Source organism: Ochotona curzoniae, unplaced genomic scaffold (genome assembly GCF_017591425.1).
Source record: "Ochotona curzoniae isolate NIBS_2020 unplaced genomic scaffold, NIBS_Ocur_1.0 scaffold_1852, whole genome shotgun sequence".
Classification (NCBI taxonomy): Eukaryota; Metazoa; Chordata; class Mammalia; order Lagomorpha; family Ochotonidae; genus Ochotona; species Ochotona curzoniae.
In genome coordinates, this window is record NW_024467087.1 from 35,111,182 (window position 1) to 35,123,326 (window position 12,145).

General features: G+C 40.3%; 1 protein-coding gene across 3 annotated transcripts; it reads left to right on the plus strand.

Moving 5' to 3' along the window:
* The first annotated feature begins 414 nt into the window (after positions 1–414).
* Positions 415–11,841, plus strand: MORF4L2 (mortality factor 4 like 2). 3 transcript variants are annotated; one of them, XM_040999644.1, is made up of 4 exons: positions 415–433; positions 3,097–3,187; positions 9,125–9,221; positions 10,273–11,841. In XM_040999644.1, exon 4 carries the CDS (start codon positions 10,297–10,299, stop codon positions 11,161–11,163), a length of 867 nt encoding a protein of 288 aa, XP_040855578.1. In that variant the 5' UTR covers positions 415–433; positions 3,097–3,187; positions 9,125–9,221; positions 10,273–10,296; the 3' UTR covers positions 11,164–11,841. The 3 variants fall into 3 exon arrangements, with proteins under 3 accessions (XP_040855578.1, XP_040855579.1, XP_040855577.1); XM_040999645.1 differs by lacking the exon at positions 415–433 and adding an exon at positions 1,653–1,760 and having other exon boundaries at positions 9,074–9,221; XM_040999643.1 differs by lacking the exon at positions 415–433 and adding an exon at positions 1,653–1,760.
* The last annotated feature ends 304 nt before the right edge of the window (positions 11,842–12,145 follow it).

Here is a 12,145-nt window from a genome sequence, read left to right on the forward strand (position 1 = left end):
GGGAAAGAAGGTGAGCAAAGGACTAAGGATTTCCATTACCTTCAGCACCTACGCTTCCAAGGCAAAGGAGAGGGAGACTTTTATTTCCCATGGAGAAAAGAATATTATCAGGGAAAAAAAAAATCTGGCTCTCGGGTCACTGTGCCTTGCCTAACGGCTAACTTTTTTCCTAGGGATGGAAGGAAGATACACTCGTACAGGATGTCTGTATTGTTTGGAGAGTTCTGCTAATTAGAAGGCAGGGGTGGCGGCAGAAGGGTTGGTGGATTAATAGTCCATAATCCCAGGGAGCAGCCAATCCTTTACTGGGATTTGGCGGCATCTAGCGACAAGCTCCGGAGATAACAACTTCATCCCTAGAACTTTCTGGAAAATTAACTGAAGGCGCATTTCCCTTTAGACGGGCATTGCGCTTGGAGCTCGTGACAAACAGGTAGGAGAGCTTCCGCTATGAAAATTTCACAGTCTCTAGCAGAAGAGAAAGATATCATATGCAGATATTTTACTATTTTCATGAGAAAATGTAATTTATTGCGGAACAGGCATGGGGGTAGGGAAAAGGGGAGTGTGAGGCTCGGAGAGAGGAGGGAGGGAGACAATTAGGTTAGTTAGAACAAGCCACCACTTGGAGTTGCTAATATGGGAAGGGGTGGATTTGTTAACCACTTAGGGGCTGTTTATTGGATCACAACGGAATTTTGACACAGAAGAAAATGTATTGAGAAATTTATTGGCGGGGAAGATCTGAAATTAAATCGGTAGGGGAAATAATTTTTTTTTCTAAAAAACGACTTTGGTTGCTGTAGTCTTTGCAATTTAATTACTTGCCTTGCCATAAACACGGCTTTTGAAACATAAACCACAGAAATATACAGAGCGCTTTGGCTCCACACGCCCCCCCCTTCCCGGCCACATCCGGGTGCGCGCCTGCGCACAGCCACCACCGTCGGCGCCACGCGGGCTGGCGCGCGCTCACGCCCTAAGCCAACGCCAGCTCAGGACCCCGCGCACACACGCACACGCTGGCCCTGACACTCCGCGCTCGCGCCACTCACCGTGCCAGCTCGCGCGTACATCAAAACCCCAACTGCGCCGTTTGGTTTTTTTTTTTTTCCCTTGGCTCGCAAGTTGCGCAACAGGCTCGGGGGCGTGGCCCGAGATTTGACCTCGCGCTTCCCCACTCGCGGGAACCTTAGCTCATTTCCGCCTATCCTATTTCCGCAGGCCACGTAGACACTTCCTTTCCCAGTGGGGAGGGGGGGAAAAAACCACCCACAAACCCATAATGCCTCCCTGCAGAAAGGGAAAAAAAATTCTCTGGTCAGAGGAACTCTGGGTCGTGAAAACGAGCCACGTGAGCTCTCTGCCCTATAGACTTATGACCCAACGGCTGTCGCGCTTTTAGAGGGTGGGCTTAGAATCTAAGAGGGCGAGCGTTATTGGCCGAAACTCGCACTGAAGGAGGAAGGTGATTGGTTCGTTTTGGGCTGTAACCATGAAGAAGCAGGTTGCTACGCCCGCCTTTACTGCGGCGGACTGTCATTACTGACGTTGGAGTCATTGTCCAATCATTTCGTTATGGAACATTCTAAAACTTAGAGAAGACGGTCGTGATTGGTTCAAGGACCTAAGCCCGCCTCCCGGGTGACGTGTCTCCGTATGGATATCAGTTGCCGGAGAAACCTGGCTTTACTATGGCGGTTGGAGAGACGGCTGTGAACACACGTCGGCTCCTAGGAAGAACTGGATTCTCCTTTCAGGTTTCGGGGTGTAGGGGTGGGATAAAAGGGTTGATGGTTTTCTCTTTTCAGCGTTTTTACAGAAAGGGTGAGGTAGTTGCTTCTCGGTGGGGCAAAGTTGTATTCTGGTTCCTGCTCGGCAACGCCCCGCTTGGGCAAGGCTCCTGTTCTTTCTGTGTCGGTTTCCATGTTTGTAAAATGGTGATAATAATAGTGTCTGCCTCAGAAACGTGTGCTCAGGGATGTGTGCTCTTTATTAATGTGTATGAAACGCTTAATATGAAACGTGCTTCCGCAAAATGTTAGCTATTGTTACGGAGAGAAATATCCACGTAGCAGGAGAAAAAAATATGAATTACGTAAATTGGCTCGTCATCGTCGCTTTTCTGCCTTTCAGCCCCTTGCCTAGGAGAAATTAAGATTAGAATGAAAGAGGATGAATTTTTACCAATCTGGGAGCTAATCTCAAAATAGCGAGGATTGAAATTTTGCTATTTTAGAAAGTTAAAGAGGAGGGGAATGGAGAGAAATGAGCCACATGCGATGCGTAGGCCTTGTTTGGATTCTGATTCAAAACTACGCCAGCTATGAACGGCTATTTAAGATGCGTCAGAGAAATTTGGTCACAGATGCGATATTTGATGTTTTTCAAGGAATTCATGTCAGATTTTTAGCAGTCGTGGTCGTAATTGTGGTTATGTTTTTAGACGCTGTGTTTCTTTTTAGGGGATTTTGGCAAAAATTTTGCGTGGATTAAATAACGTTATGCTTACAATTATTTTTAAAATACGTTGATGACTAGGATTTCCTTTGAAATAATTCAGCGGTAGGAAAGAAGGGGGAGGGGAATAGGGGCAAGAAAATTAACTGTAAATTATTAATTGTTTAAGCGAAATTACAGGCAGATGAGTTCCTTGTATTAATCTGTTTTTTCTTGGTATATGCTTGAAATTTTCCACAATAAAATAATAGAAATCAGCTATTAGGTGAGCTTTAAAAAGTCGGGGAGGGGGAGGGAGCAGTGGGTGGGGTTATAGATGAAACAAGATGGCCTTCAGTTAGTAATTGTTGAAGCTGGATGATGGAGTCTTTCTACATTTTTTTTTTTGCCTTTTGCTGTTATCCTTAATAATGAGTAGGGGGGACATTTTTAATTCATCAAGGATTGAATAAATGTACAACAAAATACAGTTGAAAATAGGACCACAAGAAAGGAAAATGAAGTGCTTGTACATTATTTATCAGCTTTGGTGTCCTTTGTGAGTGATAAAATTGCGTTTATGGATGGAAAAGAAAATTGTCCTTTCCTACCTGTCTTTTTTTAATGTCCTTTCTTATCCCTTTGTTTGACCTCTAGATCACCACCAGAAAAGCTTAAGTTTCCTATACAGTAAGGATCAGGAGCCCTGATCCTGATTGCAGAACCGGTCCTGATTACAGAATCTTAGGTAAGTGACTCCCTTCCCCTGGCCTTAGCTCATGCACAGCGTAACACTACAGATCCTTACAGAAATATTTGGAAAATTAGTAAGCTCCTTTCTGAGAAAGTAGTCCACATTCTGAGAATGGGAGGATGGCGTAACATGCTTCCAATATAAGAAGAGGCTAGACACCAGCTTGCATGCATTCTGCTAAGATTGATTCCCAATGGCAGATCCACAAACTCGTGTTTTCTTGGGGTGGGGGGAGGGCATCCCACATGCAGCGTAACTTGGTGGTGAAGAGCAAATACTGACTTCCTGAATTTAAACCATGGCTCTGCCAGTGTCTAATTCTGGGAGAGATACTTCACTCATCTTGTGCTTAAATTTCCTTCTCTGTAAAATGGGGATTATAATAATAGCAGTTCTTGCTTCATTTAATTGTTGAGGGGATTACACGTAAAGTACCAGGACAACGTCAGGCGCAATTAAGTGTTTGCTGTGATAAAAACGAATGGCTCTGTTACATCCTGTTTTACGCATGCACATCTAGCACATACTTCTGGAAGCACTGGATCCTCTTTCGGAATTATAAGAAAAAAATTAATGTTATTGATTTCTTCATTTTCCAGAAGCAGCAGTTACCACTAGGACTGGAAATAGGATTTCTGACTTATTCTAACATTCTAAAAAGGTTTAAATTATGTTGTCATATTTATGGGGAAATTTCCAGGTGCTGTAATTTTAACTTACTCATTATTTTCAATCTAACAAATTTTGCATCGTTTCTTCTTTGTTCAGACCTTTAAAAAAAACATGTTAAACATAAAAGAAATGTTTTAAGATCCAAGGAGGAGATGGATATAACTGACATAATATTTGCACTTAATAGAAAATGTCACACCCTTGTGACACATGCACAAAAATGGTAGCATTTGGAGTCTTGCTTCCCGTTCCTTGCAGGAAGAGGTGAAAAATGGCTTTTCAATCTCTTGAAAGCTGTATTTCTCATGGAGTCCCTCTGTTTTTCTCTCTTCTGAAATACACATTTCAGAAGAGGACACTGCCCTGAGGAAGTTATATTCGGTGCAAAAGCATGAAACAACCATATATGATACCATTTAGAGAATAATTAAGGAACAAAGGGAAGCAGAGTATTAGGCCTTAAAGGTGCTCAAAGAAAGCAGGGGTCAGGATGACCTGGGAAAGAAAAAGGATCTTGACCTAGCCTTCCAAGGATGAGTAAAATCTAGAGGGGAGGAGACCCAGGCTACAAAGCATACAAGGATCAGAATTTTAAAGCATTTTGAAATGCGAATAGTCTTATTTTATATTTTTCTTTATTCAAATATGGTGTTACACTGTTGGTATTGCTTTGTGTCTTGTCTGCCTTGGATGTCTATTATAGTTCTATCTTATTCCTGTCACACTGCCAGTCTTTTAATTAGCAATATATTTCATTTTTAGGACATGCATAACACTTTACTTTGCTAAGTCACCATTGATAGTTTTTTAGGTTGACTCCAATGGGTTATTATTTCAAATAATACTGCATCAAACGTCCTTAATGCATGCTTACAAGTGTTAGTCAAAGGCATTGTTTAAATTAGTAAACCAGTAATTTAACTAATGTGAAGATATAAGGAGAACAGACACAGTATTGCCACAAATAGGTGGTCTAGGGTCAGTGATAACTTTAAAAATCAAACTCTAAATTATTGAGGGTAGAGTACATTCAGTTACTCATATCTCTGAGAATTTAGAATACTATAAAATAGCATTTCACATCCATTGGGTAAAAGAATATTTTTTCACTATTCATAAATATTCATTAATGAATATTTGGAAAAGTTTGGAGGAAATTAAAAACATTAAGAAATGATACAGAAAATCAGTTTTATAATATTGGTGGGGGGACATCTTCCCCAAAGATGACCTGAAAACCAAAAGTGAAAAAGGCAAAGATTGACATCATCATAATCCTGAGACGTCCACACATATGCATGTTAAGATACCATTAGGTACATTTTTCAAAAGTGAAATTCTGGGAGGAAGTTACTGGAAATCAGTAAGTAGCAACAAACCTAGTAGAAGAGCAAATTAAAATATTCATGTAAGAAAAGCATAACGGACCAATGAATATATGAAAAGACAGGAATATGTTATCACATATTAGATTAGCCCAAAAAAAAAAAAAAACAAAACAACAACGGCGTATATAGTCCTGCTGAAGATCTGGAAGAATGAATTTCTGCATTGTTTGCCGGGTACAAATTAAAATGGTTCTGTCCTGAGTAATTGGTCTTGGAATATGTCCTTGAGAGATATTTAATGCTCTAAAATTTCTAAAAACCAATGTCTAGTTCAGCGTTTTTGTGATAATGCCTAAATGTTCTTTAATGTAGTTACAATTACATAACTTTATAATAGAACATGATGTGGATGGTAAAGAGGTAGGTATGTGCTGGCATTGAAAGATGCCTGTGAAGGGGGCAAGGCAAAGAGCAGAACGTGTTACATAAAATGCACACATTGAATTTTCAAATTATACTTTATTATATATGTGAATATATACCTAAAATATTTGAAAACATTCTCAGTTCTTCAGAGGATATTCCTGGGAGTGTTGGAATGAAGCAACAGTTGCACATTTTTATAGAGTATGTATGAATAGGTTTATGAAAGAATCATAATTAGTACCAGTTATTTCGATCCTTGAGGGAAAATATATAGCTTGTCAAGTAAAAATTTACAAATACTCCCAGGTGCATTTGTCCTTTATCTTTAAACTTAAAAATGGGATGGACAATTCTACATTTGCTTGTAAAACTTGAAAAATGAAAATATCATGCACTAAAAGAACACCTTAGAAATATTTTTGGGCTGAGACAATCTTTTTAAAGAGCTCGTGTATGGATGTTAAAAGCACTAAGGACAAACTCAAAATGCATGCACAGTGGGCACACAAACAAATACATCCTGGAAGCAGCCTATCTCCTTAAAAAAATTCACAGATATTTTTGGATGAAGGATTTTTTTTTTTTTTTTTTTTTTTTTTTTTTTGCAATGCTGACCTGAGTCTTGAGTGATCAGCATTTTGCACGCCGCTTCTGGGACTGGTAAAAGTTGGGGGGAAGAGTAACTTGGTGTTAAAAGTGTTCACTAAATCCACTTCTTGGAGTTTCAAAGGAATCATAGGAAATGAGGACAAAAAATGTTCACAGAATACTTAAAAATTGGTTGGTAGTGAGAGAGTATACCAAATGTTTCCAGGAGAAAAACAAAATTACTAGTTGTAATTTTTGCAGAATGTTAAATTCCAACATAGGCTAACCAGTGTGAGCTTATCTATGTATATTTAGAGATTAAACATGCAACATTATAGAAAGCTAAGACAAGTGTTTTCTCACTTTGTGCCTTAGATTAAAGCTGACTTGTAGAGAACAGGTGGGAAAATGGTACCTGCTGTCCTAGCTGTGCTTTCATTTTCTCTGTGTGTTAAAATACCCCACACCGATTTAATGCAAGTTCCATAGCAAACAATATATCGGCTCCATAAGCAAAATTAACACATGAAATATTTAATAAGTTTTGGGGTGCTAACATCATTTATGTCTGGGGGAAAAATGGCTAAAATAAGTTAGAAAGGGCTTTAAGAGGGGAGGACATCTGATTGAAGCAAAGAAAAGGTAGGCCAAGTCAGGTAACAGAAACTGGTAAATTCCTATTTTTAAATGGCTTAAAAAGCAATGTTTAAGAGCTTTGGGGCAAATAATGTGCCCAGCACTTTAGGGCACCCTTGAAGCAGTGTTAGGCTTCCAGGAAAGGGGCTAGAAGGTGCAAAGACACCATAGTATAAGGGAGGAGCAAATATTAAGTGGTTGGTATCTGGCTCCAGATTCTCAAGTGATAGTGGTTACTTGTTTCTTGTGTAGGACATCCTGATAAAAATAAAACTTACTGAGATAATACTTTCTAAAAAGCTTCTGGCTTTCTCCATACTGGGTACATAAGCCTTGGCTAGTTGTACAGGTATTTTTCCTATAGAAGTGTCGGGCATTTCATCCACTGTGGTGAGGACCAGATCGAATTCTTTGTGTTTTTTGTGGACAAGAATCTTAAATCGATACCATGGATAATATAGGAGGTTCAGCTATCACTCTCAAGTTCTTCCACACTTAGAAATTATGGATGGCCTAAGTATAGTTCACGGAATAGCTCTTGTCTAGTCAGGCTCTGTATGTTTTGCAGTCTGGTTAGCACTGAGCCATCTTGAGTTCTGTAGGTTTTGGGTTTTTCTGTTTTTGGTTTGACGTGTTTGGTTTTATTTTTGTTTTGTTTTTTTGTTTTTGCACTTTATGAGCAAACCTCATGATATGCTTCCTGGATTTTTTTTTAAAGATTTATTTATTTTTACAAAGTCAGATATATCAGAGAGGAGGAAGAGACAGAAAGGAAGATGTTCCGTCTGATGATTCACCCCACAAGTGACCACGACAGCCGGAGTTAAGCCAAACCAAAACCAGGAGGCAGGAACTTATCCAGGTCTCCCATGCCAGTGCAGGGTCCCAAGGCTTTGGGCTATCCTCCTTTCCCAGGCCACAGGCAGGGAGCTGGATGGAAAGTGGAGCTGCCGGGATTAAAACCGGTGCCCATGTGGGATCTTAAAGATTTTTTTTTTTTAATTGGAAAAGCAGATATATACACAGAGAAGGAAAGACAAAGATCTTTCTTCCACTGATTAATTCCCTAAGTGGCCATAGTGCCTGGAGCTGAGTTGATCGTAAGCCAGGAGCTTCTTCTGAGTCTCCCATGTGGGTACAGGATCCCAAAGTTTTGGGCTGTCCTCTGTGGCTTTCCAACGCCACAAGCAAGGAGCTGGATGGGAAGTGAATCAGCCAGGGTACGATCTGATACCCATATGGGAGGCGAGAATTTAGGTACTAGGATATCACACCTGTTTTAAGCATGTCTGAGGGCACTGGCCACTCTTGCCACTAATACAAGATGTGTCTGTGCTCTGAGCCAGCAGCTTCCTGATACCCACAGAAGTCTTTTTTTTTTTTTTTTTTTTTTTTTTTTTTTTTTTTTTTTTGGTGTTGGTGGGTTGGGTTTTTTGTTTTGTTTATTTTTTTTTCTTTTTGTTAGATCAGTCTTTACAGTCACAGCTTTTAATGTCCTGAAGCCTGGCTTTGCCGCTTAATTCGTACTCAAGGTTTTGAGCCTTTCTTTTACAAGGTATTGTTTGCTTAGTAACAGCTAGCAGCTCTGGGGCTTCTTTTCTATGATATAGAGGGTTTTAGGTTGTTTTTTGCATTTGTTTTACACCCTGTCTGTATATACTTGAGGATTAGAAATGGGCTGGTAGAACTTCACTGCCTGTGAAAATTATAGTTACCATGGAAACTTGCTGTGAGGCTGATCAGCCAGTGTCCCTTTCTTAGAGGTTACACTGACTTTAGCAGGGCACCTTAGACATGAAACAAGATTCCACTCAGAGCTGAAGTGCTTATTTTTCTGCCTGGACTGTCTATCCATTTGGAATTCTGTTGTACCTAATATTTTGCAACCTCCCTATCTACTTGATCTGTTGAACATCTTTGCATATGTATACCTGGATTTCCTTTGCTTCGTTTAAATGTTTTGTTATTGAATGCGAACAGAACTTGTATACCCTGGGGAAGAATGTGTAGTTCCAGTTCTTCAGTATTGCAAGCATTACAGAAACCACAGTGAGCATCTGATACATCTAAGTATTCCTGCAGTGTGTAGAGCTATTTATTCAGCCACATCACATTTCAGAAATTCACAGGAGCTTGTGAAAGCTGGGGATAACTTTGCTGTGTCTTATAGGACTCAGAGCCAATGGCACAGAAATCTTTATGATGTCACAACTCAACATTTTTTTCCTAGATGATTTCACAGAAGTTCACCTTGATTGCAGATACTTGCTTTATTTTCTAGGTTGTGTCTCCTACTCCACTCTTACAGACCATCTCAGAAGATCTATAAAATCCGGGAAATCTCTAGGCATTCTTGGAAAGGAAAGAAGAAAGATTGTGTAAGTGAAAAGAATTGTTTTATCTGCCACACGCAAAAGATTTATTTTTTACAACCTTGATTTTCTAGTCCTCCCTCACAGTACATTATTCCTTTCCCTTCTTGGAATTCACAACTTGGGCTTCCAAAATGTTAGCCTCCTAATTATCCAGTGGCTGCTGTGGCCATTTGTTTCATTTGGCCTTCGCAGTGCTCACCAGTTAGGTAGTGTTCTTCCTGAGATTTCCCAGGAGTTAATACTTCATATTCTTTTTCTGTTTCCACATGAATGATTTCATTGGCTTTCCTGCTGTCTGCTGCCAGCTATATGGCAACTACTCGTAGATCTCACTTCTAATTCTGACTTCTCTCCCCCACATTTTAAAATGCTCTTTGAAATACACACCTCACATGTGATAGGACCTGATACTGAATAACATCTCCCTCTAATCTAATTGCTCCTCCTATAGAAGCAGTAATGTCTTGTTTTGTGATAGTTCTAATGACCTAATCACATGCCCTCAAAACCTGCGAGTCCTCACTAGCTTCTCCCTAGCCACTGTCCTACCTTCAACAAGTGATGGCTTGTCTGCCACCAAAATATTCTGTGCCTGTAACTGTCCCATACTGGCGCTTTCTTTTTTTTTTATCATGATCACTTTAGATGTTTGAATTTTCTAGCACCTATCATAGTACCAGTTGGAAGCAAAAATGCAGTGGTATGTGATAAAAAAGCTTAATAGACCTCTGTTCCTTCATTACTCCACTGCCTTTTGTAGATTCCTTCTCATTTTGGTGCTTTCTCTTAAAGGACACTCATACTTTTTAGTGGGATTAAAAACCTGGAGGCTAGTCTGGTGAGTGCCTGGGAGGCAAGTTGAGAATAGTGGGTAGTGGTGAATAGAGAAAGAGGGGAAGGGAGGTAGAAAAGGCACCAAAAAAAGGTCCTGAAATAGGATTTAAAACTTACATTGTGAGACAGTTAGATAAGTTGTGTTCTAAATGGGCCTTTATGAGGCACAGTTAAGGGTCCCTCTAGACAATAAACAAGTAAAATACTTTATATGTTACAGTGGTTGGAATAAAAACAGGGTTGAATGAGTTCCAGAAAGCAGGGCTCTCAAGTTCGTGGAAACCAATCTGCGGAAGAAGACAACTTCAAAAAGCCAACTAGAGGCAACATGCAGAGAAGTAAGATGAGAGGCGCCTCTTCAGGAAAGAAGTCAGCCGGCCAGCAGCCGAAGAATGCTGAACAAGCTCTGTCAGGAAGATGGGGGGGTCGCTCGGCTGAGAACCCCCCTTCTGGATCAGTGAGGAAGACCAGAAAGAACAAGCAGAAGACCCCTGGAAACGGAGATGGTGGAAGCACCAGCGAAGCACCCCAGCCCCCTCGTAAGAAGAGGGCACGGGCTGATCCTACTGTCGAGAGCGAGGATGCATTCAAGAATCGAATGGAAGTTAAAGTGAAGATTCCTGAAGAGCTAAAGCCATGGCTTGTTGAGGACTGGGACTTGGTAACCAGGCAGAAGCAGCTGTTTCAACTCCCTGCTAAGAAGAATGTTGATGCTATCCTGGAAGAATATGCCAATTGCAAGAAGTCACAAGGCAACATCGATAACAAGGAGTACGCAGTTAATGAGGTGGTGGGAGGGATTAAGGAGTATTTCAATGTGATGTTGGGCACTCAGCTGCTCTACAAGTTTGAGAGGCCCCAATATGCCGAGATTCTGTTGGCCCACCCTGATGCACCAATGTCCCAGGTCTATGGGGCACCACACCTACTGAGATTATTTGTGAGAATTGGAGCAATGCTGGCTTATACGCCCCTTGATGAGAAGAGCCTTGCTCTGTTGTTGGGCTATTTGCATGATTTCCTAAAATATCTGGCAAAGAATTCCGCATCTCTGTTTACTGCCAGTGATTACAAAGTGGCTTCTGCTGAGTACCACCGCAAAGCCCTGTGAGGGTCTACTGACCACTCACCATTAATGTCTGGTATCTGTAAAACACTTTTTGGTTCCTAGTCTTTTTCTTGTACAATTGATGTTCTTTAAAATTGTTAATGTATAACAGGGCTTATGTTTCAGTTTGTTTTCTGTTCTATATTTAACAGAAAATAAAGGAGTACAAACTCCTTTTTCTCATTTTGAAGTTGCTACCAGTGTATGCAGTAATTAGAAAAAGAAGAAAAATTCAGTAGAACATTTTGTTGCATAGTTGACAACATTGCTTGAATGCTGGTGGTTCCATCCCTTTGACACTACACGATTTTCTAATATGTGTTAATGCTATGTGATAAAGAAAAAATAAAAAATGATAAATGCCCTGATTCCTAGTGCCAAAGGTTCAACTTAATGTATATACCCGAAAACCCATGCATTTGTGCTTTTTTTTTTTTATGGTGCTTGAAGTAAAAACAGCCCATCCTCTGCAATCCATCTATGTTGTTCCTTAGGCATTCTATCTTTGCTCAAATTGTTGAAGGATGGTGATTTGTTTCATGGTTTTTGTATTTGAGTCTAATGCACGTTCTAACATGATAGAGGCAATGCATTATTGTGTAGCCACGGTTTTCTGGAGAAGTTGATATTTTAGGAATTGTATTTCAGATCTCAAATAAAAATTGTTTCTAAGTTTCAAAGCAAGAAATGTGTATTGTGCTTAATTTTAATGTCACTGGGGCTGACAGATTCAACTTGTTCGGAGAAAGATCTAGGTGGTATCACTGAGGAGTCCATGGCTCTTAATTAACAAGATTCCATTTCCTGCTTGGTGTGGCAGTCAGGAATATGTTCTGTCAGGCCAGTAATCTTCCTCTCCCCCCTCAGTGTGGCTTCTCTTGATTGCCACTTGCCCTGTGAGTACGGCTGGTATAATATCGTAGCCATTTAGTGTGGCTACTATTCTAATTCCTTACACAGAGTTTTGCCCTTTCCCACCAAAGCA

Bases quoted from the DNA above. Each gene is read 5' to 3' on its own strand.
- MORF4L2 (XM_040999644.1), top strand. From the start codon at position 10,297: ATGAGTTCCAGAAAGCAGGGCTCTCAAGTTCGTGGAAACCAATCTGCG.